Below are 24,928 nucleotides of genomic sequence, written 5' to 3'. Positions count from 1 at the left end.
ACCCCTCCTAAAAATAGCTAAAAACGACATAGAATAGCTTGTAGAAACACATTGCAGCATACAAAGTGGGAATAAAGTCCAAAAGAGTAAAAAAAAACTCATAATTTAGCATGTCAAAAAAATGGCCGGTCAACAAGGCAATAGTATAGTATGTCGAAAAATGTCAAATTTTGACCCCCATTAAAAACTAATGAAAACAACACAGAATAGCTTGTAGATAAGCATTATATTATACAAAGTGGGAATAAAGGCTAAAAAAAGCCAAAACCCCCATGATTTAGAACGTCAAAAAAATGGCCAACAAGGCAATAGTATAGTATGTCGAAAAAAATCAAAATTTGACCCCTCCTAAAAATGGCTGAAGCATACAAAGTGGGAATACATACTATACTACGACGTTCATTTGACATTTCGGACTACATACTATATAATGACATTTTTTTGCCATTTCTGATGCCATACTGTACTATAATGTTTTAAGCCATTTTGGATGACATATTATACTATGATGTTTTGTCACAATTTTTGACGACATACTATACCATAACATTTTTTTTCTCAATATTGGATGATATACTATACTATGATGTTTTTTTGTGATTTTGGACGACATACTAATGTCATAGTGACAGTGAACAATGGCTTATACTACATCTGCACTAAATGATCTGAGGGCCTCCATTCACCAGCAGGAGAAACCACCTTCTGAAAAACAACACGTCAGTAAAGAACAATAAGTAATCAGAGCTGAAGTGAAAAATATCAACAGCATTTAATCACCAAAGATATAAACATTTAAATATCCATTTTTGTAGTGTGACTGACAAAATCTTTACAAATTTAGCCTTCATCTTCTGCTGACTGCTTCACATTGTCTGTACAAAAATGAGGTGGCATTGGAGACTGGCACAAAGAGAGAAAATGTCCCAAGTAAACGACAATGTCAGCAAAATGAAAAGCAAAATTACAGCAAAAAACATTAACATTCTTATGTTTTCATACCCAATAAATAAAAGGACATGGACATACAGTATATATATTTTTTGTCTACTTTGCAATTTTCTTGTAAACTGCTTATTGTGCCCACACAAGCTTCAAACACATTCACCTCCTTCCTTTTCAATACAAATATAATTCACAATACCCAAATAAATAAACAAATAAAATACATAAGTAAATTAAATAAGCAACACTTAAAATATATTTAATAAACAAAGTGATTAATAAAGGGGTGTCCCCACACATGCCACTGCCTTATTTGTTTGTTATACAGCCGTTAAATGCATAAATCACCAGTGGTTTTGTCACTTTTTTCCTAAATGAATGACAAAGGTATAATCAGGCAGTATGTTGCTCATAACTCTAAACTTCTCTGTGCTTTCACTTGCTGCAAAAGACCTAAATTGCAAACACTGTCAGTTATTGTAGGCTTCACTGAAGTCAAACTTTCAGCTTCATTCGGTTAGCCACAACTAAGAGCTCTGAGGCCTCCACATCCACCCAAATATCCTCAGAGGGCACCCTCACTCTTCCCCACAGCACTGAAGAGCTGGATGTGGACAGGAATGTAAAATATCCATCAGACTATGTACACAAATCTGTAGATTGTTCAAAATATCATGCAAATAAATACCGGTAATTCAAAACGAAACTACAACACTGACCTCAACAGTTGTAATATATTGTAGGCTATAAAGAGTTCCACAAAATGTCCCTCAATGTACAACAGTGTTGTTTGAATAATGCAATACGACCTGAAGTTAATACTGCAGGTCACAGAGTTGACACTTTTTTTTTTGTTTGTTGTTTTTCTTAAAGCAGTGTTTCTGCTGAGGTCTCCAAACAGTGTTGAGCTTTTATCTTTCTCTCCGGTTTCCCGCCATGCTCGGGTACAGCAGAGATGCACAAAAGTAGGTAATACTGTACATAAGCATTCACTCGTTTCAGTCAGTCCTAATGGAAAAGTTTGTTTCTGACAGGCTTCAAATATAGAATATACAGTGTGCAGATGGAATGAAGTAAATCTATGAAAATGGACAGTGTCTGTGCTTTGATTCGAGGCTGAACCACAGTGTAGAGATAAACAACACATAGCAGAGGGGCAGCAGGGTTCGTTCTCCTTGCTTTCACAAACATTTTGTCCATGAGAAGGCAGGAGGCGAGGCCAGCTGCTCAACGCACTTTTGTTGTGCTCTTTCACAACTGTGCTCCTTTAAAATGCTTCATAAGTTCATGAGGAGCATCTTTTTTTTTTTTGTTCCCTGACCGAGAAGTCCGTTTAGAGCCGAACCATTGCAACCCTTGAAATTCAAGTGTGTCTTTCGCAAGGCCCTGCGGGACAAGAGTCCACACATCTAAGAGCCAAATGTTCCTGCCATCCAAAATGAGTGCAACAAGGCACTGCAGGGTGGAACACCAGGCAGACGGAGAGAAACAGCATTTTACAAATATTTTGTCAAAAAAGCTTTTTAAAAATATCCCCCATAACTCTTTACCAGGTCAAATGATCAAAAACACAAAAAGACATCGGGGGGGATGAATCACTGAGGGGAAATGTTGTCAGGATTTTATCATGCATAACTCCTAACAAATAAGGTACAAGGCAGATTTATGAGTCATTTTTTTTAAACAAAGTCTAAAAAAACGAAATTACAATTTGTCCTTGATCCTGCTACATCTTTGTAGTTCAAAGGACACACTACAATGTTTTACAGCCATTGTCGGTCAACCTCAGTAGATCTCGTACCCCTTGACTCAAAAATCTATTTTGCTTATTGTTACTTTATTTGGATGGTTCCACTTTGCAGAATGATTTATGTGTCAAGTTTTCACATGCATCTGCTTAAAAAAAAGGTTTTTTTGTGCTTAAATATGAGTTCACATGGATTTGTGACATCACAAATTGAGTCAACTGTGGCTTAATAAGGTGTTTTATCTTTTTTTGTACGCATATATTTTTAAGTCTTAAAACAACATTTTTAATATGGCACATTAACACTTTTATTGTGCTTTAACATTACATATGCTGCAGCCTCGTTTATCCAGATAAAAGAGCGTTTTAGTGAAAAACACCCTGTGAGCCAAATGAACACGCTGCTCACTCTTTGAATTAAATAAAGTGTATGACATGTAAGCCTTACAACTACAGTGCTTAAAGCATTAAATATAAAATGGCTTGGTTTAAAATTAGTTTCTAATTGGTCAGTTATATATACCTCTTTATTTTGTCTCAATGGATCATTGAGAGCAAGCTCTCATTTACAATGATGTCAAGAAAAATCCATCACACAAAAACAAAAGTAAAAGTACACAAGAAGAAGAATAAAATAATATAAAATATTAAAAGAAATTTAAAACAATGAAGTTAAAATAATTTTATCTAATTTTTATATTAAAAAGAGATTAGAAGCGATTATGATTAACGACCGCTGGTATGGATGCAATTCTGATAATAGACACTTAGCTTAAGTAACAAAATATTAAATCAATATTTTGTGTGACATTAATGATTTCTTTCATAAGTAGCTGTGTAATAAGCAGAAAGTTTACAGCAAATGGGTCATTATTGTAAAATGAAAACAGGGTTTTATAGAAGCCCAGATGTGAATCGAAGGGGTCTTGAATCATCCCAGAATCATCATAATGACCTGCTCACTGTGCATTATCCCGTGCATGTATGTTGCAGTCCAAATAATCAACTAATTGGCTTATTTGTCGGTTAAGAAAAAATGAATTGCAATACCAAACATTTGCTTGTTCTATCCTCTGCAGGGTGAACATTTGATGTTTTTTTTTAAAAAAAGCTTTCTATTAATGTATTATTGTAAATGCAATATGACAAAACAACTCATTGTTGATAATTTTAGAAAATAATGGGCACAATACCAAATAATGACAATAATCATTATTTGCAGCTCAAATTTATGTTGTGTGTACTTCTGTTTTGTTTTTTACAAAAACCTGAAAAAATAGTTTTAATCCTGACATAAATTAAAATAACTGGAAAACATTTTTTAGAGCAATACTCATAACTCCAGTAGTTGTGATCACACACACACACACACAGTACTAGGCTAACATTTCTTTGTGACTAAATGACCAAATCTTACAGCCTTATAATTTAGCACAAAATCCGATCTCACTGCCCCGTTGAGGTATGCATGATAAAATATTTTGCCACAGTGAATCATCACTTTCAACAAGACATCAGGGGATTCTCAACAGAGGGTCAAGGAGCATCACATACTGATAACATATTGATAACACTGAAAGCTGTTCAGAAGCTACATTCCCCATACAGAAGCATACATAAGTGCATAAATTCAGGTTTGACAAATACAAGATACAAAAACAAGGGACAGAGAGCTTCCCTTTGATTAAAATACAGATTTTTAAAAACATGTTGGCCACACACTGACGTCTGAGCATTTTCTGTGCTCTTAGACTACAGAGATAACACTGTAAATGACTTCAAGTCTAAAATTTGACGATAAAGTAATGGTCATAATAATTACCGCTAAAGTACAGATAATCACAGCGTTATTGCACTAAATCATGCAGCCGTTGCAAGGATGAACTACCACATCTTTGTAACAAAATCAAGGGTAACTTTTGATAATTTTGGTCTGTTTTCTGTCCATTTTAACAATTCTTATCGACTGGAAGCACTTCATGATCACACTAGCTTAGTTAACATGATCTGTGGAAGCATTTCATCAAAACAAACCCTGACTTAAACAATCCTTGTATTAATGAAACGACTCTGTCTCATCTCTGATATGTGTTATGAAAAGTCACAAAATCTTGCTGGAGATCTAAGTCTTTTCTCATCTGTGGTCTCTTTTGTCAAAGTGCTCTGAGAGAATATTTTTAGGGGAAGGGATTACTTCTGGTTAGATTTAAGAGACAGGGCGTACATGAGACAGCTGAGGGACATCATTCTGGGTCATGTAAGATGCAATTTATAGCACTGAAACTGTCTTGGCAAAGGTCAGAGGTGGATTGAAAGACACTGAAGTGAATGTGAGGTTAAGGTCCGAATCTACTGTCATGTAAAACCTGCTGCAGGTGCAGGGAGCTCCTTCAAATGCAAAGACGATTGCTGGGAGCGGACATGCAAATGAAAAGTGGCGCAGATAATTCATTTTGAATTTCACAAAGCCCACAAAAGCAGAATTTGCCAGAAGCAGCAGCATCTGAGCTCAGCAGATTCTATTTATTTACATTTTCATGCTGCAGCAGTTAGCTTTAAAACGGTCAGGTATGTGAATGCCTTGGATAGCTTTACCCAGCTGTTGTATGGAATCTGTAAATCCGTATAAACAGTTAACGACTGATGTGGGCCTCGTCTCATGAGTCATCCCAAACACACATGTGCTGTTAAACCAACTGCCAAAAAAATGCCAAATAAATATATTCAGAGCTGTTCAACAAGGTGTCGGACAGTGACAATAAAAGATCTAAAAACTAAGAATACTCCCTCCATAAAGTTATGTTGACAGCTGTGTTCAGCCAATTGCTGATAAAACTAAGACTAAACCAGGTGCTTTACTTCTATTTCTCCGTCTCTGTCAATATTTAAGAGCAACTGAAAACAATTCTTAATATGTTTACATTCAAAATTTATCCTTAATTTCTTTTTTCAAATTTAAGGATAAATGTTGCACTTGTTTTTGGTGGAAGACAAGGCAGTGGAGCGTGGAGTTCTGTGTGTGGATTTTCTCTGCTGTCTTTAAATTTTTAATTTTAAATAGGGACATGTCTCTTTATGTCAGCTTTTCTTCCTTATTCTTGTGTTCAATTGTCTTGTATAAAATTTTCCATTATCATCAATTTTTTTCTGATGTTTATTCTAGAAAACAAGCGTTTATTATTATTATCATTTGCTTTTTTTAATTTTATTTGTGTCTTGTCTTCATTGCTATCTGAATTGTTTATTAAGGTGAGACATCTTTATCAGCCTTTATGGAGTTTTAATTTCACTTGCATAATCAGTTTTAAACTGTTTAAACTGTCTTTTTGTGGTTTTATTGTGCAAATAAAAAAAAATGTAAATAAAAGTACAGTGTTGAGGTCGCTCATACTTTACATGAATAATTGCATTCAAGCTATTAAAAGGTAGCCTGTGGAGTTTTTGACCACCAGTAGTCCTACTGAGCAAAACATTAAAGCTGAGCTCAGACTACAGGAATTTTAAAAACCTGATTATAACCGATTATGAAATCACGTTGCATCGCACTCATATGCAGAAACTTCACGTATGTTCTTCTCTCTCCTTTAATATCTGCAATTTATTTTTGAAAAAAATTTAACCTTAAGGATTAAATTGATAAAAAAAATTCAACTCTTAGACTGGTCAACTACTCTTTTCACTAAAACTTTCCTTAAAATGTCATGGAAATTAGTCATAAGTAACATCCCCACAACAGGCCTGTCATTAACGTTTCCCCCCAGAAAGCTTCAATATACCAGAAAATGCAGGGAAGGAGAAAACTGCAGGCAAGTAAACACATTTGTGAATAAATTACTTTGCTTTTATTTCCCTTTTTTTCCCAATGAGGCAGAAAGGGCATTCAATACATTGGTAAACAACAACTTTTTGCAAGAAAACTTTACAGACTACCTTTAATACTTTGGCCCCATTGTATCGCAAAGGAAAATATTGTTATGTTGATATGTTAATGATTTTTATAGATAAAACTATTAAAATCAGCTTCATCTTGATTAGATTAGTAATATTTATTTAAAACTGTAATGCATGATATAGTGAGATAACGCTGGAGCATTTTTACTTCATACTTGAAGTTAATTTTGTTGCTAATACTTCCGCTCTAAGTAAAATCTCAAATACATGACTTTTATTTGTATTTCTAGAGCATCTTTACCAAAGTTAAATATCTGATCCAGCACTGTGTATTTACCACAAAGCAAATTAATTAAAATGAGTTTTTAGATCTTTTATAATTCAACGGCCACAGTCCAACTTAAAATTGGGATTGACGTTTGCCCCTGTTAGGTGATCATTTACTGGCCCGTTAAAAGTACATTTCAGCTGCCTCCCTGACTTTTAAGTGGTCACTTACATGGCTCAGCCAGTGTGCAAATATGTTAAACATGCTTGTCCTAGTTTAAGCAGCATGCACACTCAACACATTCTCTTCCTACATTTTGCACTCAAGCCCTGAAACACCAACAAATGCATAAGCGATAAGGCAAAAAACACTAAGAGCTGATCCACGTATTTCTTTTTCAAGCACAAATGCACAGAGTGCCGTTTGTAGATCAAAAAAGAAGAATTTTGCAGTTGCTGTTTGATCTGACCTGCAGTAGATCCGAGCCTAAACCCAAAGAGATGAAAGATGCCAGTTAGAGTGTTTGTACGTGTCAGAGATGAAAAAGAGGCAGAATGAGCTGAATAAAGAGAAGGGCTCCTATGGAAGACTGCAGTGCATGACCCCGTCCACACTCTGACGTGTTTTCCTGCAACGAGAGTCTTCAATAAATCCTCTTTTTCAAAAGTCAATGATTCATCACTTACACATAAGGAAAATTCAAGTGGTTGTTTTGGCACTTCATATATGGAGTTTGTGCAAGGGGACATTTTGAACAGAGAAACGCTTTTTTTTAATTTTGTTTTTTCCAAACATATGAATTATAAGCCCTTTTTACACAGAAATCACACTGTAGTCCCTTCTTTATGCCTCCTTTGCATTTTTACACAGAACCAAATAACAGCAGCATCGTTCCACTCCAGTGTGTGATTTTAGACAGCATGCCGGCATTACAGAAGCAAGAGGCATGACAGGGGTAACATTTAAAAAAACAGAGTCTGCCTCTAGTGTGACATATAACACAGCATTGACAATGCTTTCTGAACAATAACAACAGCAATACAGCAGCAATATCAATCATATACTGTCCCTGTTATATGGTGGCTGAGCTATTTTTTAAATCTCCCGTCAGAGGGTTGCACACGACACATCATCAAAACATCCATACTGCCTATGATTCTGTCCTGCTGGCTGTCCCATATACACAGACTTAATTTCAGCAGAAGACCTTTTAAAGCTCTCTCTTATAGGTGTTTTATGTTGCACAAGAGGCCAACCCTGTTGTTTTACATGCACGCCCATCATGCATATATTTCTGCAATGGCAACATGCTGCATAAATTACACAACTGAGCAGCAGAATGTTGTTGTTGTTTGGTTCAGTGTAAAAATGCAAAAGAAGCAATAAAAAGTGACTCTGAGCGACCCCATAGCTTGATCTTTGTGTAAAAAGTGCAATATACTTTATAACTTTATTTAGTTTATTGAGTTTACAAAGTGTTTTGACAAACACAGCAAAAGCATAAATGGAATATAAAGAAGGCAATACAACAACAGAAAGCCAAAAGGTCCTACTGAACACAGGTGAGATGAAAATAGGGTCGAGTTAGGAGAAAATTAAAACAAGAGGACAAACAATGCAAGACGTAGGATGCAAAATGTCAATATGAAATAACACAAACTGACCAAAAAAAAAAACAACAACAATAAAACCACAAATGAAAGGAAATAAAACATAAATACAATAGGTAAAAAAATACAAAGAAAGGTTTATAGAGAAATTATTATAATGCAATGTGACACATCCTGTGGATCTGCTTCAGAAGTAAAAGGTAGATTTATTGGTAATTTTTTAAACCAAGTTGAAAATTCAAAAGTACTTTTGTCCTTGATCCTGCTACATCTTTAGCAGTTAAAATTCTTTTTTAAAACTATGTTAATGTTTCAGCTTTTTAGTTAGCCAACTCGCTTTGTTAACTGCTGTTTGTTAAAACTCTAATTATTCTTTGTGATAATTTATCTACAAAATATAGTTGATATGTTTCCAAAATATGTTTTTTTTTTTTGCTCAAAATGTCCCATTGCACATTCAAGACAGAAGCACAAACATAATGCTGTAATATAGTGTATCTACTTACTAAGGCACTGTAGTCAAAGCAGGATGTCGGGCCTTTTCGATAACGCGCGTTACTCAGTACTTCGCATGGATTCTCCTCTTGAACTGTGTGTTTTCATTTAAGGGAGGTAACAGTGAATTCACCGCACAAATTAGAGAAGATTTCCACTTTTAGCACAAATGAAGGCAGCACAGAGTGTGTGAGATGGAAAAGGATACACTCAGTCCTGATCTGCGTTAACCTCTCTATCTCACACGAGCTGCAGGGGAGCGTCTCAGCGACCACAAACAGGAGGTTGGTGTTTTCTATCCGCTTGGCGTGGAACAGCCTGCGGGAGACAGTGATGGATATTTCAGCCAATTTCATACAGTATGTACAATTCAGGTATAAAAGCACAAACGCATTCTGCTGACGCTCAGGAAAAAAAAAACACACCGTGAGCAGTTTCCACAGTCCTGCAGCACGTTGTAGGAGTTGGTGGTGTTTGTAAAGTAGAACTGACTTTGGATGGTCACACAGCTGCTTTCCCTCGTCTCAAAACCTTCAACCAGGACATCATCTAGAACACAAACATACAATTTGATCATTTAACATACTGTTTATAACCTGCTTAATCCATGCAGATATTCAAGTGTGCACACAAAGATCGTGTTAAGATGCACAAATCCACCTTGGTAGAGCCAGCTGTTGTAAACCAGTCCATACAGTAGCTGCTGGGTCACAGACCTGAAAAAGTGTTCAAATGTCACTTCATTAAAAAATGAAATACAATCTGTAAACATCAATAAATATCAGTCATGTCACGGCTACATCATAACTGGGCTAAAAATAAGCCCCGTGGTTTCATGTGCAGAAGTCTGTACGCAGTTTACATTGTTTTAAAGGACACCTCACATGCTCTTGGTGTCACTGGATTTGCAGTAAACAAAGTCTCACCAGGCCACAGTGGACGTCCACCAGGCCAAGCTGAGGATGTCAGCAATGGACGGCTGCAGACACACAGAGTAGTTACAGATAAGAGTTTTCGATCCAAAATTATAAAATGTCCCTGAATCTAAAATCTGCAGCTGGTCTCTTACCACAAAGATGCCCCTGGGTGCTGCACCAGTATGGCTGCTGCTGACTGGTTCACATGCAGACTGGTAGTGGAAAGACTGACGGCGGGTGAAGATTGAGTTGTTGTAGAGGGCATGCATCAGGTAAGGGTCCACATCACCAAAGAAAAGACCGATCTGTGATGGATGAAAGAAAGGAAAGACAGTTACAGAGAGGAAGAGAAGGTGTATAAGGAAGCAGTACCACAAAGAGGTTTAATGCAAACTTTATTCATGTTTGCACTTGTTTCTTTCTTCTCTATTTTGCTGTTTTGTTTATTTGGCCCTGCAGTGATAGTTGAACTGAAGTGCTGTAACTGACTTTAGATTAGTTGTGTTAAAGGTGCAAGATGCAATTCTAATGCAATACACTTTCTGCAGTCTGGTAGCTTTCTGGTGTCCTTTCTGTATGTGCTGAAAAATAAATTTGGTATTAATACACAGGCCTAGTCCTGTAAAAAGAAACAAAGTATAGTGGCTTGGACAGAGCTGCACAACACTATTCCAGTCAATCAGCAACACGGGACATTCGTGTCTGTGCACAGCAAAGGGAATTTTCCATGGATTTATAAAGAAAAAGGCAGTGGGAGGGAAGCTGATGAGACCACTGTTGAAAGGGGGCATATTTGTTTGGGTGTTTGAATTCAAATATCATCAATCTTTCTCTAGAATTGCTGACTCGACATTTACATATTTAAATGATTATGCAACAAAAACAGCAAACACAAAATGTGATGTAAAGCATGCATAATACAATTAACACCCACTTAGTTGAACAAAACCTCAGAACTTCACTTCTGCATATAAAACCTGACTTAGAGTTTTTTTATATTCCTTTAGATTTGCGTCACTTTTAAAATATGAAGTAAATAAGACATACTAAACATTTTCTTCTAAAAGTAGACAGTAGAATATATACTAATTTAATAGTAAGAACATCACCACACAAAGTACCTTCTTCCAGTGATCTCTCTGATTGGACATAACCAGGAAACCACCATCATCAATGAGATAGCAGAGGAGGTCCTGCAACATGACAACATGGCACATCTTTGCATCAAGTGAACAGTTTTTAACTCTTTGAATGGAACAGCAGCAGAACATTTCAAGATACAGGCTGACCTGGTCTTACAAGAGGAAAATGTAGACAGTGAAAAACCTGCAGGCCTGTGTGAAAAGCTAAAAAAAAACAATAAAAAATACAGTGTGTCTTCATATGTGCTTAAGGCAGACTACATCCTTGCAATTTATGTTTATTGCAGTTGTATAAAAATGAATTAAAGTGCAAAAATCATTTATTTTATATGTCATTTAAATTAAGCATGCTTGTCAAAACAAGCCTTTTTGTATATAAAGTGAATCTGGTACACTTGGTCCAAGTTTTCAAGTAATACACCCTCTGAAACCTAAACAAACTGGCCTAATTTCTTTCAAGATCGTAATACAAAGGCACTGAGCAACTTTACAGGAATGACCCAAAAGAATTAGCATGAAAATAGTGACAGTTACAAGAAATTACCTGGCAATTAGCACACAAAAAAGTAAAAACAAACACACACAAAAAAACAAGGAAATGACCTGAAAACAGTTAAAAAATAAATAAAATTCAAATGCTTGTGAAAGACATCAGAATGCAGAACAAAACTGATACTGATCCAGGTTAAAGGTTTAGATTTAAATGTCAAAAAAAGGATGAAGAAAATCATTAATATAATATAAAGGATATAACAAGTTGGTACACGAATGTATGAGAAAGAGGTGAAATAATCTCACCCCACGGGTCATTTTTTCTATCTTTTTTTTCCAGTTGTGATTTTAGGGCTCAATATCTCACTAAATTTGTGGTTAAGAGGAGTACTTTTCACAGTGTAATTTCTTACTGGGCAAAAGTTGAGTTCACAGCCTGAAACACGTTCTTAATCTTAAATCATACAGAGGCAGCACTGTGAATTTTGTTACATGTCAGCTTTTTCAAGTGTTCCTCTTATCTGACAGACTGAGAGAGAGACGGGAGACAACAGCTCTGTTTTGGTGGTAAATTGTATGCAAAGATTTAATTATCACAAGAGTATCAAGAATGCATTTAACGTCTGCAGAATGAAATAAAAAACATTCTTACATCAGTGTTCACTTCACAGTCCATCTCACAGCTTCTGGATGGTCCACACTGTTTAATGAGACAATAATGTCACTTATGTAACACTAAATGCAGTCTAACTTAGAGGTCAATGATTATAAGTATTTAATGGCAGCGTGCTGTACCTTGTGTGAGCCCTGTCGACTGTCTGACACATTGCTGGCCAGGATTTTAAACTTGTCCACCCACGCCTCCAAGTCCAGCTTCACCCCGACCACTGAGTGACAACATCCACCACATCAGAGCGGAGAGAGGAAGAAGAGGGCAAGAAGCAGTGTTTTGGTGATGAGAGTACAAAACAGACAACTAAAACAACACAATGTAATGACCTGGTGTTTTGTGATCTATGTACATCAAATTCTCTTATTCATTTATTTGTTCCACCTACCTGCCCAGGGACTATGGGTGCAAAATAGCAATTTTGCTAAAACCCGATACAATGCATCTCTCCTAAATGAAATTACATTACATCATCTGAAAAAATAAAGCTTGCTAAATAAAAGTGTTTTTCTTACCTGAAGGTTTGAGCAGTTTGCCTCCCAAATTGACCTCTATAGCCGAACTAACCAGGATTCCAATGGTGCCGTTTTCTGCACCCACCGGGTCGTCCAACGCTGTTCACAAACAAAACATGATTTTTTTAACAAAAGAGTTAAGTGGTGGTTAAAACCAAAACAACGAGCTGAAAAATCCTATAAGACTCTGCATACCTAAAGGTATACACATAGTGTGTGTGTATATATATGTGTGTGTGTGTGTGTGTGTGTGTGTGTGTGTGTCTGTGTGTTTTATGGCGAAACATTAAAATTCTACGCCGCAACACTGGAAAATCATAAAAGTTTTGCGTGGACCTTTGATTATAGTAATCTTCTTTATACCCAGAAGATTACTGTAACAATTTTATTACACACAAAAAACTGTTATGATTTTTCCAAAACTTTCAATGATTTTGAATAATTCCATGTGATTGTAAAATTCCATGTCTTTTCCAGGTTTTCCATAACCGTGGGAACCCTTAAGCCACTTTAAGATGTGTTTGCATAGTTACTCACAGGATCTTGATGGAGCTCTGAACATGTAGCCTTTGTTGTCGAGACTCCGTCTATAGTAATTCGAATTGAAAGGTTCAGGATCCTCATCCCAAAGCTCCGCAGCTCTGTACAAACACAACATAAATCATTAAATGATCTGTTTATAAACAGAATATCTGTGAGATTACAGCATATTTCTCTGCTTTAGTAAATGCATTAATCTAACTCACATGTTGGGAAAGACTCGTGTTATTCCTCCATCAGTGGACGCAAATACAGCCAGGAAACCGTACCTGTAAAAAGTAGTCTCTACTTAGTCAGCTCTGTTTATTTTAAAAAGGAATTCGGGTATTTTCTACTTGGACACTTGTTTTTCTACATTTTTGTGAGTAAGTAACTCGTGGGGACAATAGTTTTTGAAATTGGTCCAGGACTGACAGAGAGCGCTGCATTGTTACATCTTGGGGCAGGTCGATCCTTGGATTTATGTTTATTAAAAGCCCTTGTTTTTACCACTAAAAAGTTGGGATTGTTATTAGGAGTGTCTTACAGCATTACAGAAAGATTAAATGTTTTTCCTTATCTTTTGCTTGGTCTGGTCTGTTTTTTGTCAAGATCTTTATAAAAAAGTCTTGCTCTAAAATCTCACAAGAGGGGGCTTGTTGCAGGAAGAAAATGGTGGAAGTACAAGTGAGGGTTGCAGAGAGAAGTGCTGCAAATAGTTTGTTGTCTTGGAGTACAGATAACAAATGTTACTTTTATCTGAGAACTTACGAAAAAAGGAAAAATCCTTTGTGTTTGTCAACTGTGCCAACAAAATGCCAAACTACACTACAAACAGCTTTCGTAGGATACCTTTGGGGTATAGGGACATGCTGAAGTTGTGACTAGTTGTGCTACAATTTGACCCTAACACACTGCATCTTACAGACCACAGAGGACATCCTGTACCAAAGTGCTTATACCTAAAGAAAAATGCTTTTCCAAGAGTGAAGAGACAGACAGACAAAGTAGAGGTGATATATTATTAGCTAAAGTTATTGTGTTGACGTGGCAAGGATAATAGCAAAAAAAGAAGCACTTTCAATAGACGTAAAAGGATGGTAAAAAATGACATTTTACATTGCAGTCTAGAAGTATAGTATAGCATAGCATAGCATAGCATAGCGTAGTGTGGTATACACAATGATAAACTGCATAAAATCCAGATAAATAAAAATAAAATATGTGCCAGGAGAGGTCAAGAAACCACAGGCTTATACATACAATATACACACACACACACACACACACACACATATACTGTACACACACATCAAAAAAAATTAAACATTATGAATTAAATGTAATTCTAATTTTTGTTTAAAGATGATGAGCTCTAGATAATGCGTGCTTTATCGTTCCATATCCGTACACCGCGATATCAGAGGGAATGCTGACCATTTTTAGTTTTGTAAAATGAAGGGTGGAGCTGATCTGGATACAGGACCAAAAAATGTTGTTCCCATGAGCCACTTACACACAAAAATGTGGGAAAATAGTGTCCTGGTTGAAAAAATAAAGTGTTCCCCTTTAATCTGATACCATTAAAGAAGACTGCTTTAAGTTTACACAAAGTGTATTTTTCTAAAAAGCAAGTTTGCACCATTGTGAATGGTGTGAAAAGCATCAAACAAGCTGACTCACGCATTCAAGTCCTTGTTCTTCCAAACACGAGAGGCCAGCTGCCCGATAATCCTGGAATCCAAAATCAGGTTGTGGATGAGGCCTTGGTCACCTGAGACAAAAAACAAGATATAATACATATAAGCTAGATATATTACATGATCTATGTACCTGCAGCATTGGTAGATATTGTAAACTATCAAATGCTGTTAACACGCTCACATTCATCAGATTCTGGGGAAATCTCCAGCATGAGTGAGAGGAAGTTCTGCAAAAACTGGGTGTTGTTGTCAGAAAGATGCAGACGTTTGCAGTATTCCCTGAAGAAACAGAAGACAGAATTAATAAAAGCTTTCCATTTACTAACAGACAGAAAAAAGAGCAAAAACAAGAGAAACGGTAGTCACCTTGGAGCCAGAAACACGTGTCCTGAGGATTCAAAGGAGCTGGGCAGCAGCGACTGCATATCTGTAACAGAGGCAGCGATGTTCGGTTTTCATCTCGTCTTTGAATCTTAATAAACACAGAACCTTGAAAGCTGTCTCTCTCTCTGTACTCACACTGGAGCTGCAGCATCACGTCGCTCAGGTCTGCCTGGATGAAGTACTCATTGTAAGGAGGTAATACAAGACCGAGACTGCAGGTGGCGGCATCCCAACAGGAAGACACATGGACGGGGAGATACAGAGAGGAGGAGAGTGAATGCATCTGCCATGCAGTCCACATCAGGACACAGCTGGTTGGTAATTCTTTGTAACTGGTAACATTGTAGCTGCTCACCTGTAATCTGTGCCGTTGATGGGCGTCCAGGTATAACTTCTGTACACCTCATCGATGTATTGCTACAGTAGAGGAGACATTTGAGGACACTTCAGCAACAAAAGTAAACAGGCTGGAGCAGAGATCCTTAACCTGCTTTTCCCTGGGGCCACTTTTGCAAAATGGCAGGACGCCAGGGGCCAGTTAGGGACGCTTATAGGATTTAGGACATTTAATGCTTGGTCTGTCTGGGCATCCGGGTAACCTTCCCTGGTGTCTTTTTTGATAAACAAGCTCTGTTTTGATGCTTATGCACACAGGGGCCTTTTTATACTCAAAGTACAAAAAAATAAAGAAAATAAAAGTCCAATGTGAATTGTTTTCATCATGAATTAGAAAATGCTTGATGGGCCAGCCAGCACCCTATCGTGAGCCAGTTGCCTGTCAAGTCGAGTATTACTGGGCTACCGTTTACCAGCCATTACTTTATGTAACATGTTTTTTGTGAGGTGTTTGAACATGAGGACATAACAGTATGTATAGAAACATCAGACAGCGCAATGGACCTCTTTGACCTCTTTAACTCTGCTGGACCAATCTCTGGCTCCTCTGTTTTGACTATATGTTGTTCAAATCCATTGAAACTAATTTAAAATTTTGTTTTTTAATGATATTGGAGATCTCAAACCTTAGAGCAGCTTAAGATAATCCTTTATGGGAAAATTCACTTCAGGGCACCTTGGATATTGTGTATTTCCACCACAATGTTGGAAAATTGTTACAATTATTGTGAAAAAAAATTGTTTAAGAGGTTACAACTACAGCAAAACATTTGCATTCATCAAATAAGCAAAATGGGACATCCCGCAAAAAATAGCATTTTTTAATAGTCAAGCCACCGTCAAAGGCAACCACAATTTCTTCCATCCCAGACTCTTAAAAACAATGTCAGCCAGCAAAACTATGATGTACATTATGCCGGACAAAGGTGAAATATGTGAAGCTATTCATAAAGAGGATTTACTTGCCTCGTCAATCGACTTGATGAGAGTTTTGACCTGCATTTCTCCTGGTCTACCGTCAATCATTTGTCGCCGGATCTAAAAAATGAAAACACAAAGCATTTTTTTTCCACAAACATGTAACAACAATATATTATATGGGGCCTTCAGTTCCCTGGTAGGCAGAAAATGTTGTTCACTGGAACAATAAGACCTTTGAACAACAGGAAGAAAAAGAAAACGCCTGAAACCAGAAACCAGAAACTTTTCAGAACGAAGTTCTCACCTCCTCTTTATTGCTGTCCTCCACCTCCGCATCCAGGAAGTCCAGCGTCACTGGCTCAGGGAGGTTCACCAGCTGAGAGGATTGAAGCGAGAAAAACCAGGTTACATGAAAATCATATGTAGAACAGGTATAACAGCATTATAATTATCTTAACTATGCATAACCAATTACAATTTGAAACCCTGAAGGATCTGTATTCTCCGTATGCCTCCCTGTTCTTGCAACCCACAGTAAAACAGTTTGTTTGGAAGGTTAAATATACTCCACCTTTGGCTGAAGATTGGGGTGAAGGAGAAGATATCCATTTGGATCGATGGCAAATATGTATCCATTGGCTCCAAGCTGACAATAAAAACAAGGAACAGCAGTGCATTGGTCCATACTCTCCATCACAGGTACAAATGAAGAAAAATGTGACTCACAATTGCACTAATAAGATGTACATACATTGTACCGTGGTGTCAGTCGCTTTATCTCGTCGAGATGCACGTCAACTCCCATCACACCTAATATCAGCTGATTCTGGTCAGACAAAACACAGCTAATTAGAGGAATAGTTTGATATTTTGAGAAATACCTGTGGTATAATCATTTCTATGACATTATATAACAGAGTTAAATTCTGAAAAGCAAAAAGATTTTGGAGGAAATGAACACAAACCTGCAACATGCAAACAAAATAACACTTTCATATAATAACCAGTTTTAATACCTGTGAGTTTCCATCCATGGTGAGATTAAATACGGGCAAAGTCCCAGTTACGACCATACCAAGACCCTAGAGAGTCCAACGAGAAAGTCCCAAATCAATATGAATTGTAAGTTTATTTATTCTGTGTGTATATATAATGCACGTCTGGTGCATTTACTATATTTAATCGCATACAGCCAATGAGGTCATGCAGTCTCACCAAAGCATCCTGATACACATTGGTCCACTGAACCTGCTTGGCATCACTGCCTGCGAGCACCATGGGGCGCCCCAGCACGTCGAGGTACTCCTGACCAAACAAAAGAGATACGTGACCGGCTGCAGCGATAAAATAACCAACAACATCAGGCCAGGGGGAGAATGGGTGTTCAAACAAATGGAAGTAGATGTTTCTGCAGAGTGAATGAGCTCCACAAGGAGAATTAGAAACAGTGAACGAGGATCAGCTGTGTCAGAGGCACTAGACAAACCCACCTGGGTGTTAATCCTTATAGCACAGATGGAACGGATCTCAAAATAGTAACCTGGCAAGCGACAGAGGAAAAAAAAAGACCAACAGAGAGAGAAAGAGAGAGAGCATGTGTGAGCAATGCTATCAGAAAAAAACCTCAAGTGGTGCTCATAAATATTCCAGATTTTACTAGATGTTACTAGACCAGTGATTCAGCCACTTAACTCCCACAGATAGGAAGCTTAAAGAGGAATACCACTGAGCTTTAAAAACTGATGTATCTATTTGTACAGTTCAGCCAAAGCCTTGAGATCAGCTGAGTGTCAAAACTAAAAGCTCCTGTTAATCCCAAAAAATTATTTTGTACCAGAGTCTGCTTCATATAAAAAATATTCCTGTAAGTTTCTTTTTAATATAAAAGATCTGGTTTCCCATCACACCTCACTGCAATAGGGCTGTAACCAGTGATTATATATTCATACTGTATTCATAATAATAATAATAATGATAATAACTATACATATATATAGCACCTTTAAAAACTGAGTGCTAAACAATAATGCCAAACAAAGACCAGACAAAAGACAAAACAATTACAAAACAAAAATAACAACAACCCATACCAATAAGAGTAAATACAGTTCACGGAATATTAGCAGTAAACACAGAAATAATAGTAGTAATAATATAATTGAACACGATTGTGGCAGAATAAAAGGAAAAAATTAAAAGATAAAATAAAATACAAACTAAAATAGATGAATTCAAACAAACAAATTCAAACAGATGACATCATGTAAAAGTAAGCCTATAAAAATGGGTTTTAAGAAGTGATTAAAAATATGTGATGATTACTGATGATGATTGCTGATTACTGTTGATTATTTCCCTATTCACTGCTTATTATTGGGTATAAATTATGTTATGAAATGTCAGAAAATGTCTTATTTTGTCAAACCAACAGCCCAGAACCAAGTTATCAAAATATCAGTCTGTGTTACGGGCAGTAATTGATAGAGAATACGAGTTCACAGGATGACTAAAAAATATTTCTTGTGTTTCCTTTGGATTGATAATAAGTGAATTCTTCTCACACCACACCACTAAATAATAAAAGGGCATTAACCCCCACAAATACAACTTGTTCTCCTTCAGTTTGAATCCAGCATATTGCATCAGAATAAAAACAAAACCTTCACTAAAAAGAAAACAGCTCTGTGTGAACAAAACATAACTCTTATGCACAAGTATTCTGGGTACCGTTAAGTCGCGGTCTCTGCACGAGCAAAAACCATTCTCACGAATGTCAGTTCTCCCGGGACCATTATTGTCATCTCTCAGCCGAGAGCAACTCTGATCTACACAAGTGAAAGTGACCTCTGCATGAGAAAACACTGACACTGGTCTGCTCACAGATCTGAGAGGAGGGCCCATTAGTCTGGTTAGTGCACGTTGTACCGTACATTAGACTCAGCAATTTATTTATTAGTTCCTCTGTCTCAGCATTGATTAATAAATATACAGCAGACAACTCTTTTAAAGTACAGACTTAGTGGGGCTATTATAGCAATGCTCTTTAAGATTTACTGCTCAGATAAAAATACATGTTCTCAGTTTATAGTTGTTGTAGGATAGCACAGCTATTATGAAGCAAAAGTTTTAAAGTCCAACTTATAACAATGAGGGTATCTGAACATTTTGAAGTACAAATTGAATTACTTTTAAGACCTTTTCAATACCTCGAAAACAAAAAAATACCATTATTGTTGCAGTATAAATTAAAAAACTAGACTATAGTATTTGTCATTACTGAGTTTTATTGAACGTGTTGCAGCTTGCATACTCAGTGCACGTTAGTTAACACAACTGTCTTCTCATTAACAATGGGTATATGAATGGTGGTAGACCCACTCCAACAGCAAGTAAGAAATCCAAAATTCGTCCTATGAAAAATGCATGGCTATAAATCTCTCTATTCTCTATAATCATTCTCTGTTAGCAATGGGCCCATGCCACTTCAATTGTAGAAGAGAGAAGCAAAATTGCAGTTTTTGTAATCAAATCTTACAAATAATGCACTTCATGTAAAAGTCCTGGATTCCAGACCTTACTGAAGTAAAAGTATTTGAGTCCTTTATAACTTGGTTTTAATTTGACAAGCATTCACTTGTGACGCACTATTGTGTGTAGCTTTTTATTGTGTTTTCAATGTGATATGATTTTTGCATGGTTTTATGTTGCATTGTCTGTTTTGTGTATTCTTCTTTGTATTACTTAATATCATGTGCTATTGTGTGTATTATTTGTCTCGTGTGAGTCTTTTCTATTCTCTTTGCACAACTCTGTATTGTCATGTCATTGTGCTGTGTATTTGTTCTGACCTTCCGAGTGTAGCAGATGCATATTAACAGCTTGTGAATTGCACCAAATCACCTGTTCACCTGTTACCTTGCTCCCTCAGTGTGAACACCTGGTATGGGGCAGACTGCCAAGCAACGTGCCAGAGGCTCCAGGCAGCACCATTATCGTGGAACCCTGCACTTCTAAGTCCAGACTGAGAGATATTCTTGTTGGACGTGTTGTCACACCGATGTGGGGCAATCAGTGGGTGCCCATGAAGCTGACAAACCTCTCATCAAAACCAGTCACTCTGAAGCGCAATACCAAAGTCGCTGATGTCTCACCATGCCTTGCTGAGGAAGATCTTGATATCCAACAGAGCTTTTGTGAAATGGAGGTTAAGGAGCCGGAACAGCCCAACAGGTTAGCCGCCACTGATGCTAACTTCTGGGACAGACTCTCCAACTTGGATTTAGCTGACATTGATGTTTACTCGTGACACACCAGCCCCACTCAAAGAGAGAGCTAGCAAAGCTCATGAGAGTATGAAGGTATTTTCTCCCAACACTCCCTTGACTGTGGCGAGGCCAAAGGGTTTGTACACCACATCCACCCGATAGAAGACAGCCCATTCTACATGCCGCACAGAAGAGTGCCACCTGCACACTACCAACAGCTCTGACAGTATATGCTCCAACAGAGTAAGCTTCTCCTCCTGTCATGGTCTGGAAGAAGGATGGTGAGCTAAAGATTTGCACAGATTTCAGATGGCTAAATGCATGGACTCTGAAGGATGCCCATCTGCTCCCTTACCAGGCAGACTGCCTCGCAGCACTTGGAGGCAATGCTTTTTTCAGTACCATGGACTTAACCTCTGAGTTTTACAACAAGTACACTGCCTTCACAACACCAGCCGGCCAATACAAGTACAACAGAATGCCGCAGCAACTCTGCAACAGTTCAGCCTCATTCATGCGTATGATGTTGAACATCTTTGGCGACCTTAACTTCACAACTTCACCAATCTGCTCTGCTATTTGAATGACCTACTTATTTTTTGCACCCACTGAAGAAGAGGCCTTGAGCAGGCTCTGAGTAGTCCTCCAGAAGCTAAAGGAAAATAATCTCAAGCTAAGCCCTAAGAAATGTCACCTGCTGCGCAAGTCAGTCAATTTCCTTGGTCATGTAATCAACCAGAATAGTGTCATTGTGGATCCAGCTAAGGTGGATGTGATATCTAGCATGCCGAGAGAGGCCCTGATGGAAGAAGATGGTTGCAAACCCTCTGTTAAGAAGCTTAAGTCTTTCCTGGGCATGTTCTTTTTCTATCAGATTTTCGTTCAGGGATGCTCAGCCATTGCATGATAAGCCATTGCATTTACTCCTCAGATGAGGAGGGAATGGACTGATAAGAATGGGAAGGGTGCTGGCATGTTCCAGAAGTTGTCTCTTGCAGATTGGAGCCCTGCATGCAATGAGGCCTTCCACAGACTCAAGAGTGAACTTCTCACTTGTGCTGTGTTGGCTGTCCCCGACTTTTCAAGGCCCTTTATCCTGTCAGTGGATGCGTTACTAGATGAATTGTGAGCGGTGTTGTCTCATATCCCACTGGGGAGGATAAGAAACACCCCATCACTTTTGCCAGCAAAGCCCTCAGTAAGTCACAGCAAAGATATCCTGCCCACCATCTTGAGTTCATGTCTCTGAAGTGGAGCGTATCTGAGAAGTTTAGTTACTGGCTGAAGGGGCATGAGTTCACAGTGTTGACCGACAACCACCCCCTGATCCATATACTGACCAAGCCTAAGCTTGATGCTTATGAACAGAGGTGGGTGGCAAAGCTGCTGTCCTACAACTTCGACTTGAAGTACATCTCAGGTCCAAAAAATGTCGCAAATGCAGATGCACTGAGTCATGATTCCTTTGCCTCCTCTATCAGCAAACGTCACATTCAGGAGCCATGCAGCTGCTTGGTACAAGAAGCGGAAGGTGCAAAAGCTCACTAATTGCAGGATGCTCTAAAAATCGGAATCCAGCACCTTAACGTGGTCCAGCAAGCAGAGTCTGTCCCTGTCGCAACAAGTGCCTGTAGCTCACCAGAGTTCAAGGTTGCCTTGCTGTATCAGAGTGCCTGCGGAACAGTGCAATGACCAGGGCTGCTCACTTTGTCCACCATGTCCAACATCTGCAGCCTACTGGTCGAGATACCTTACCCCCACTTACCTTGCCTGAGCTGGAGGATCACCAACACCAAGACCCGATTATCTCCAGTGTCCTGCCATTCGTGGTCCAGAGAAGATGCCCCTCCAGACGAGAGAGGCATGGTATGGAGACCAGGTCAGTGGCTATGTTGAGGCAATGCGACAGGCTCAAAGTTGAGGATCTACAATCTACAATCTACAATTTCATTTAGCAGACGCTTTTATCCAAAGCGACGTACAACACAAGCAAGAATTTAGACTTAAAGGATGGACTCCTGTACAGGGAGACGAGGGACCCACTGAGCAAGGACTCCAGAGCCCGCAGGAAGAGATCCTTTGGAAAGCATAAAGACTTCTGCTAACATGGAACTTGTCTGCATCGACTTCTGGTCAGCATAGGACAAAAACAAGAGCTCTGTTGATGTGCTAGTGGCAACAGACCGCTTCACAAAGATGGCTTATGCCTTCCCGTGCAGGAATCAGACTGCTCGGAAGTTATGGGACTGTGTATTCTGTGTCTATGGGTTCCCTGAAGGTATTCACTCGGATCAGGTTCCCAGCTTTGAGAGTGAACTAGTGTCTGGGCTGCTGCAGCTGTCAGGCATTGACGAGTCCCACAACACCACCTATCATCTTATGGGTAATGGTGGCACAGAGCAGTTCAACCACACCCTCTGCAATATGTTGCGAGTCCGCCCTCTCAGAGCCCAGCAAGAATGGCCACAACAGATCCAGACACTGACTTTTGCCTTCAATGCAACTGTCCATGAAACTCCTGGCTATGTGCTGTTCCACCTGATGTTCGGGTATATTTCAAGGCTTCCAGTTGATATCATGTTCAAATCTGTCCTGCACAATCCATCTGTAACAGACTATGGTAGTTACTCCAAAACCCCTCTGTCTTATCTGGCTGAGGCTGCCAAAATCGCTCAGCAGCACACAGACAAAGAGCAAGAGCACCTGGCCCATCAGTACAACAAGTTGAGGAAGTCTCCTTGCATGTTGGAGATCAAGTTCTGCTTGCCAACAGAGGCGAACGGGGCAAGAAAAAAACTGGCTGACAAGTGGGAACCCACAGTGTACACTGTTGTAGAAATGAACCCCAAAACTCATATCTACAGAATCAGTGATGCCTCAGGCCAGTGTAAGGTTGTGCATAGAAATCTACTATTGGATGTGAGTTTTCTTCTGCCCGAGGTTCACTGGAGAGTCAGACTTTGGACAGCTCATCAGACATTGGTGGATCCTGTGTCAGTGGAGAGACGGATGGACTCAGCAGTTTGGAGAAGGAGTCCTCTCAAGCGCAGACATCTGTGTGGGTCCTGTCCACGTCACATTATATGATACATGGAAACACTGTAGAAGGGGAGGTTGTTTTGCAAATTGCTGTTGACGCCTATATTTACTGTGATGAAGTGAATGGGATGAACACTTTGCTCCTGACTTACCTGGATCACAAGCTGGCGCAGTCTCCACTCCATTCAGCTCCCCTGACAAGACTGACTTCCACAGCCTCATGCCATCTCTCCAAAGACACTACCTGGCATGGCCTCCTTCCCTCCCATCTCCAACGAGCCTCAGCCTTTCGCAGTTCCCTCTCCTGTCAACTCTGTAGGAAAACTGCTTGCCTCTGCCATCGTCCCTGATCATTCCCCTGCCGACTCTGGAGAAATTTAGCCTGTTTCAGCCACTACCTCTGCCCCACCTCAGTCCTCTGATCACTGCTAAGTCAGCCCACAGGCAGACATTCACAGTCATGCCCCTGACCAAGTCACAGTTAGGGATAGGGTTGTCACTAGAGCGGCGAGGGCTGTCAAGTCAGTCAACTGGCTAATAGAAACCATGGCCCAGCGACCTATTATTCGGAATCTGTGCCACTGTAAAAGGCACAGTCTGAAGCATAGAAGCTTTTGGGTCACTTCTTCATGCATTTTGGATGTGCTCCTGACTGGGACATTATTTTAGACATAAAGCCAAGGGACCAGTTTTTAGTGAGGTGTAGGCTGCACCTCTGTGTTCATGAAGGGTGAGATGCCTGAACAACCTTTTTAACTTCTTCTATTCTTATTTACAACACACAGAGAGAGGGAAAAGTCACACGGGTTGCACAAGGGACTGCAGATGTGAATTTGCTCTAAGCTATAATCTGGTACGGTACCCTTTTAAATAAAAGAAATAAATAATAACAATAAATAAATATTATAAGGAAAATGTACCTGAAGTACTAAAGTTAAAGTAGTCACTGTGTAGTAAAATGTCCCCTGTCATTGTTTTACTATTACAACAATGATACTGTTTGGAACTA

General features: G+C 38.7%; 1 protein-coding gene across 2 annotated transcripts in view; it reads right to left on the bottom strand.

Moving 5' to 3' along the window:
* Nucleotides 1–748: 748 nt before the first annotated feature.
* The window catches only part of cacna2d2b (calcium voltage-gated channel auxiliary subunit alpha2delta 2b), a 65,835-nt gene continuing 41,655 nt past the window's right edge, over nucleotides 749–24,928 (bottom strand). For both annotated transcript variants that reach the window (XM_042507761.2, XM_042507769.2), the window contains exons 14-38: nucleotides 18,106–18,155; nucleotides 17,831–17,920; nucleotides 17,632–17,697; nucleotides 17,367–17,441; nucleotides 17,187–17,261; nucleotides 16,920–16,991; nucleotides 16,661–16,732; nucleotides 15,654–15,715; nucleotides 15,434–15,510; nucleotides 15,281–15,341; nucleotides 15,096–15,193; nucleotides 14,895–14,985; nucleotides 13,439–13,501; nucleotides 13,230–13,333; nucleotides 12,693–12,791; nucleotides 12,303–12,394; nucleotides 12,160–12,207; nucleotides 10,995–11,066; nucleotides 10,026–10,178; nucleotides 9,883–9,935; nucleotides 9,617–9,672; nucleotides 9,382–9,505; nucleotides 9,165–9,274; nucleotides 8,968–9,050; nucleotides 749–7,479 (exon numbers count right to left, since the gene is read on the bottom strand). In XM_042507761.2, the coding sequence (XP_042363695.1) occupies nucleotides 7,384–7,479; nucleotides 8,968–9,050; nucleotides 9,165–9,274; nucleotides 9,382–9,505; nucleotides 9,617–9,672; nucleotides 9,883–9,935; nucleotides 10,026–10,178; nucleotides 10,995–11,066; nucleotides 12,160–12,207; nucleotides 12,303–12,394; nucleotides 12,693–12,791; nucleotides 13,230–13,333; nucleotides 13,439–13,501; nucleotides 14,895–14,985; nucleotides 15,096–15,193; nucleotides 15,281–15,341; nucleotides 15,434–15,510; nucleotides 15,654–15,715; nucleotides 16,661–16,732; nucleotides 16,920–16,991; nucleotides 17,187–17,261; nucleotides 17,367–17,441; nucleotides 17,632–17,697; nucleotides 17,831–17,920; nucleotides 18,106–18,155 (2,042 nt within the window). In that variant the 3' untranslated portion in view covers nucleotides 749–7,383. The remainder of the gene's footprint in view (nucleotides 7,480–8,967; nucleotides 9,051–9,164; nucleotides 9,275–9,381; nucleotides 9,506–9,616; nucleotides 9,673–9,882; nucleotides 9,936–10,025; nucleotides 10,179–10,994; nucleotides 11,067–12,159; nucleotides 12,208–12,302; nucleotides 12,395–12,692; nucleotides 12,792–13,229; nucleotides 13,334–13,438; nucleotides 13,502–14,894; nucleotides 14,986–15,095; nucleotides 15,194–15,280; nucleotides 15,342–15,433; nucleotides 15,511–15,653; nucleotides 15,716–16,660; nucleotides 16,733–16,919; nucleotides 16,992–17,186; nucleotides 17,262–17,366; nucleotides 17,442–17,631; nucleotides 17,698–17,830; nucleotides 17,921–18,105; nucleotides 18,156–24,928) is intronic.

This window comes from Plectropomus leopardus, chromosome 2 (assembly GCF_026936395.1).
Source record: "Plectropomus leopardus strain MGB_pleo_1.0 chromosome 2, ASM2693639v1, whole genome shotgun sequence".
NCBI lineage: Eukaryota > Metazoa > Chordata > Actinopteri > Perciformes > Serranidae > Plectropomus > Plectropomus leopardus.
The sequence above is the reverse complement of the archived record's forward strand: the minus strand, read 5'-3'. Positions and strand labels throughout refer to the sequence as shown.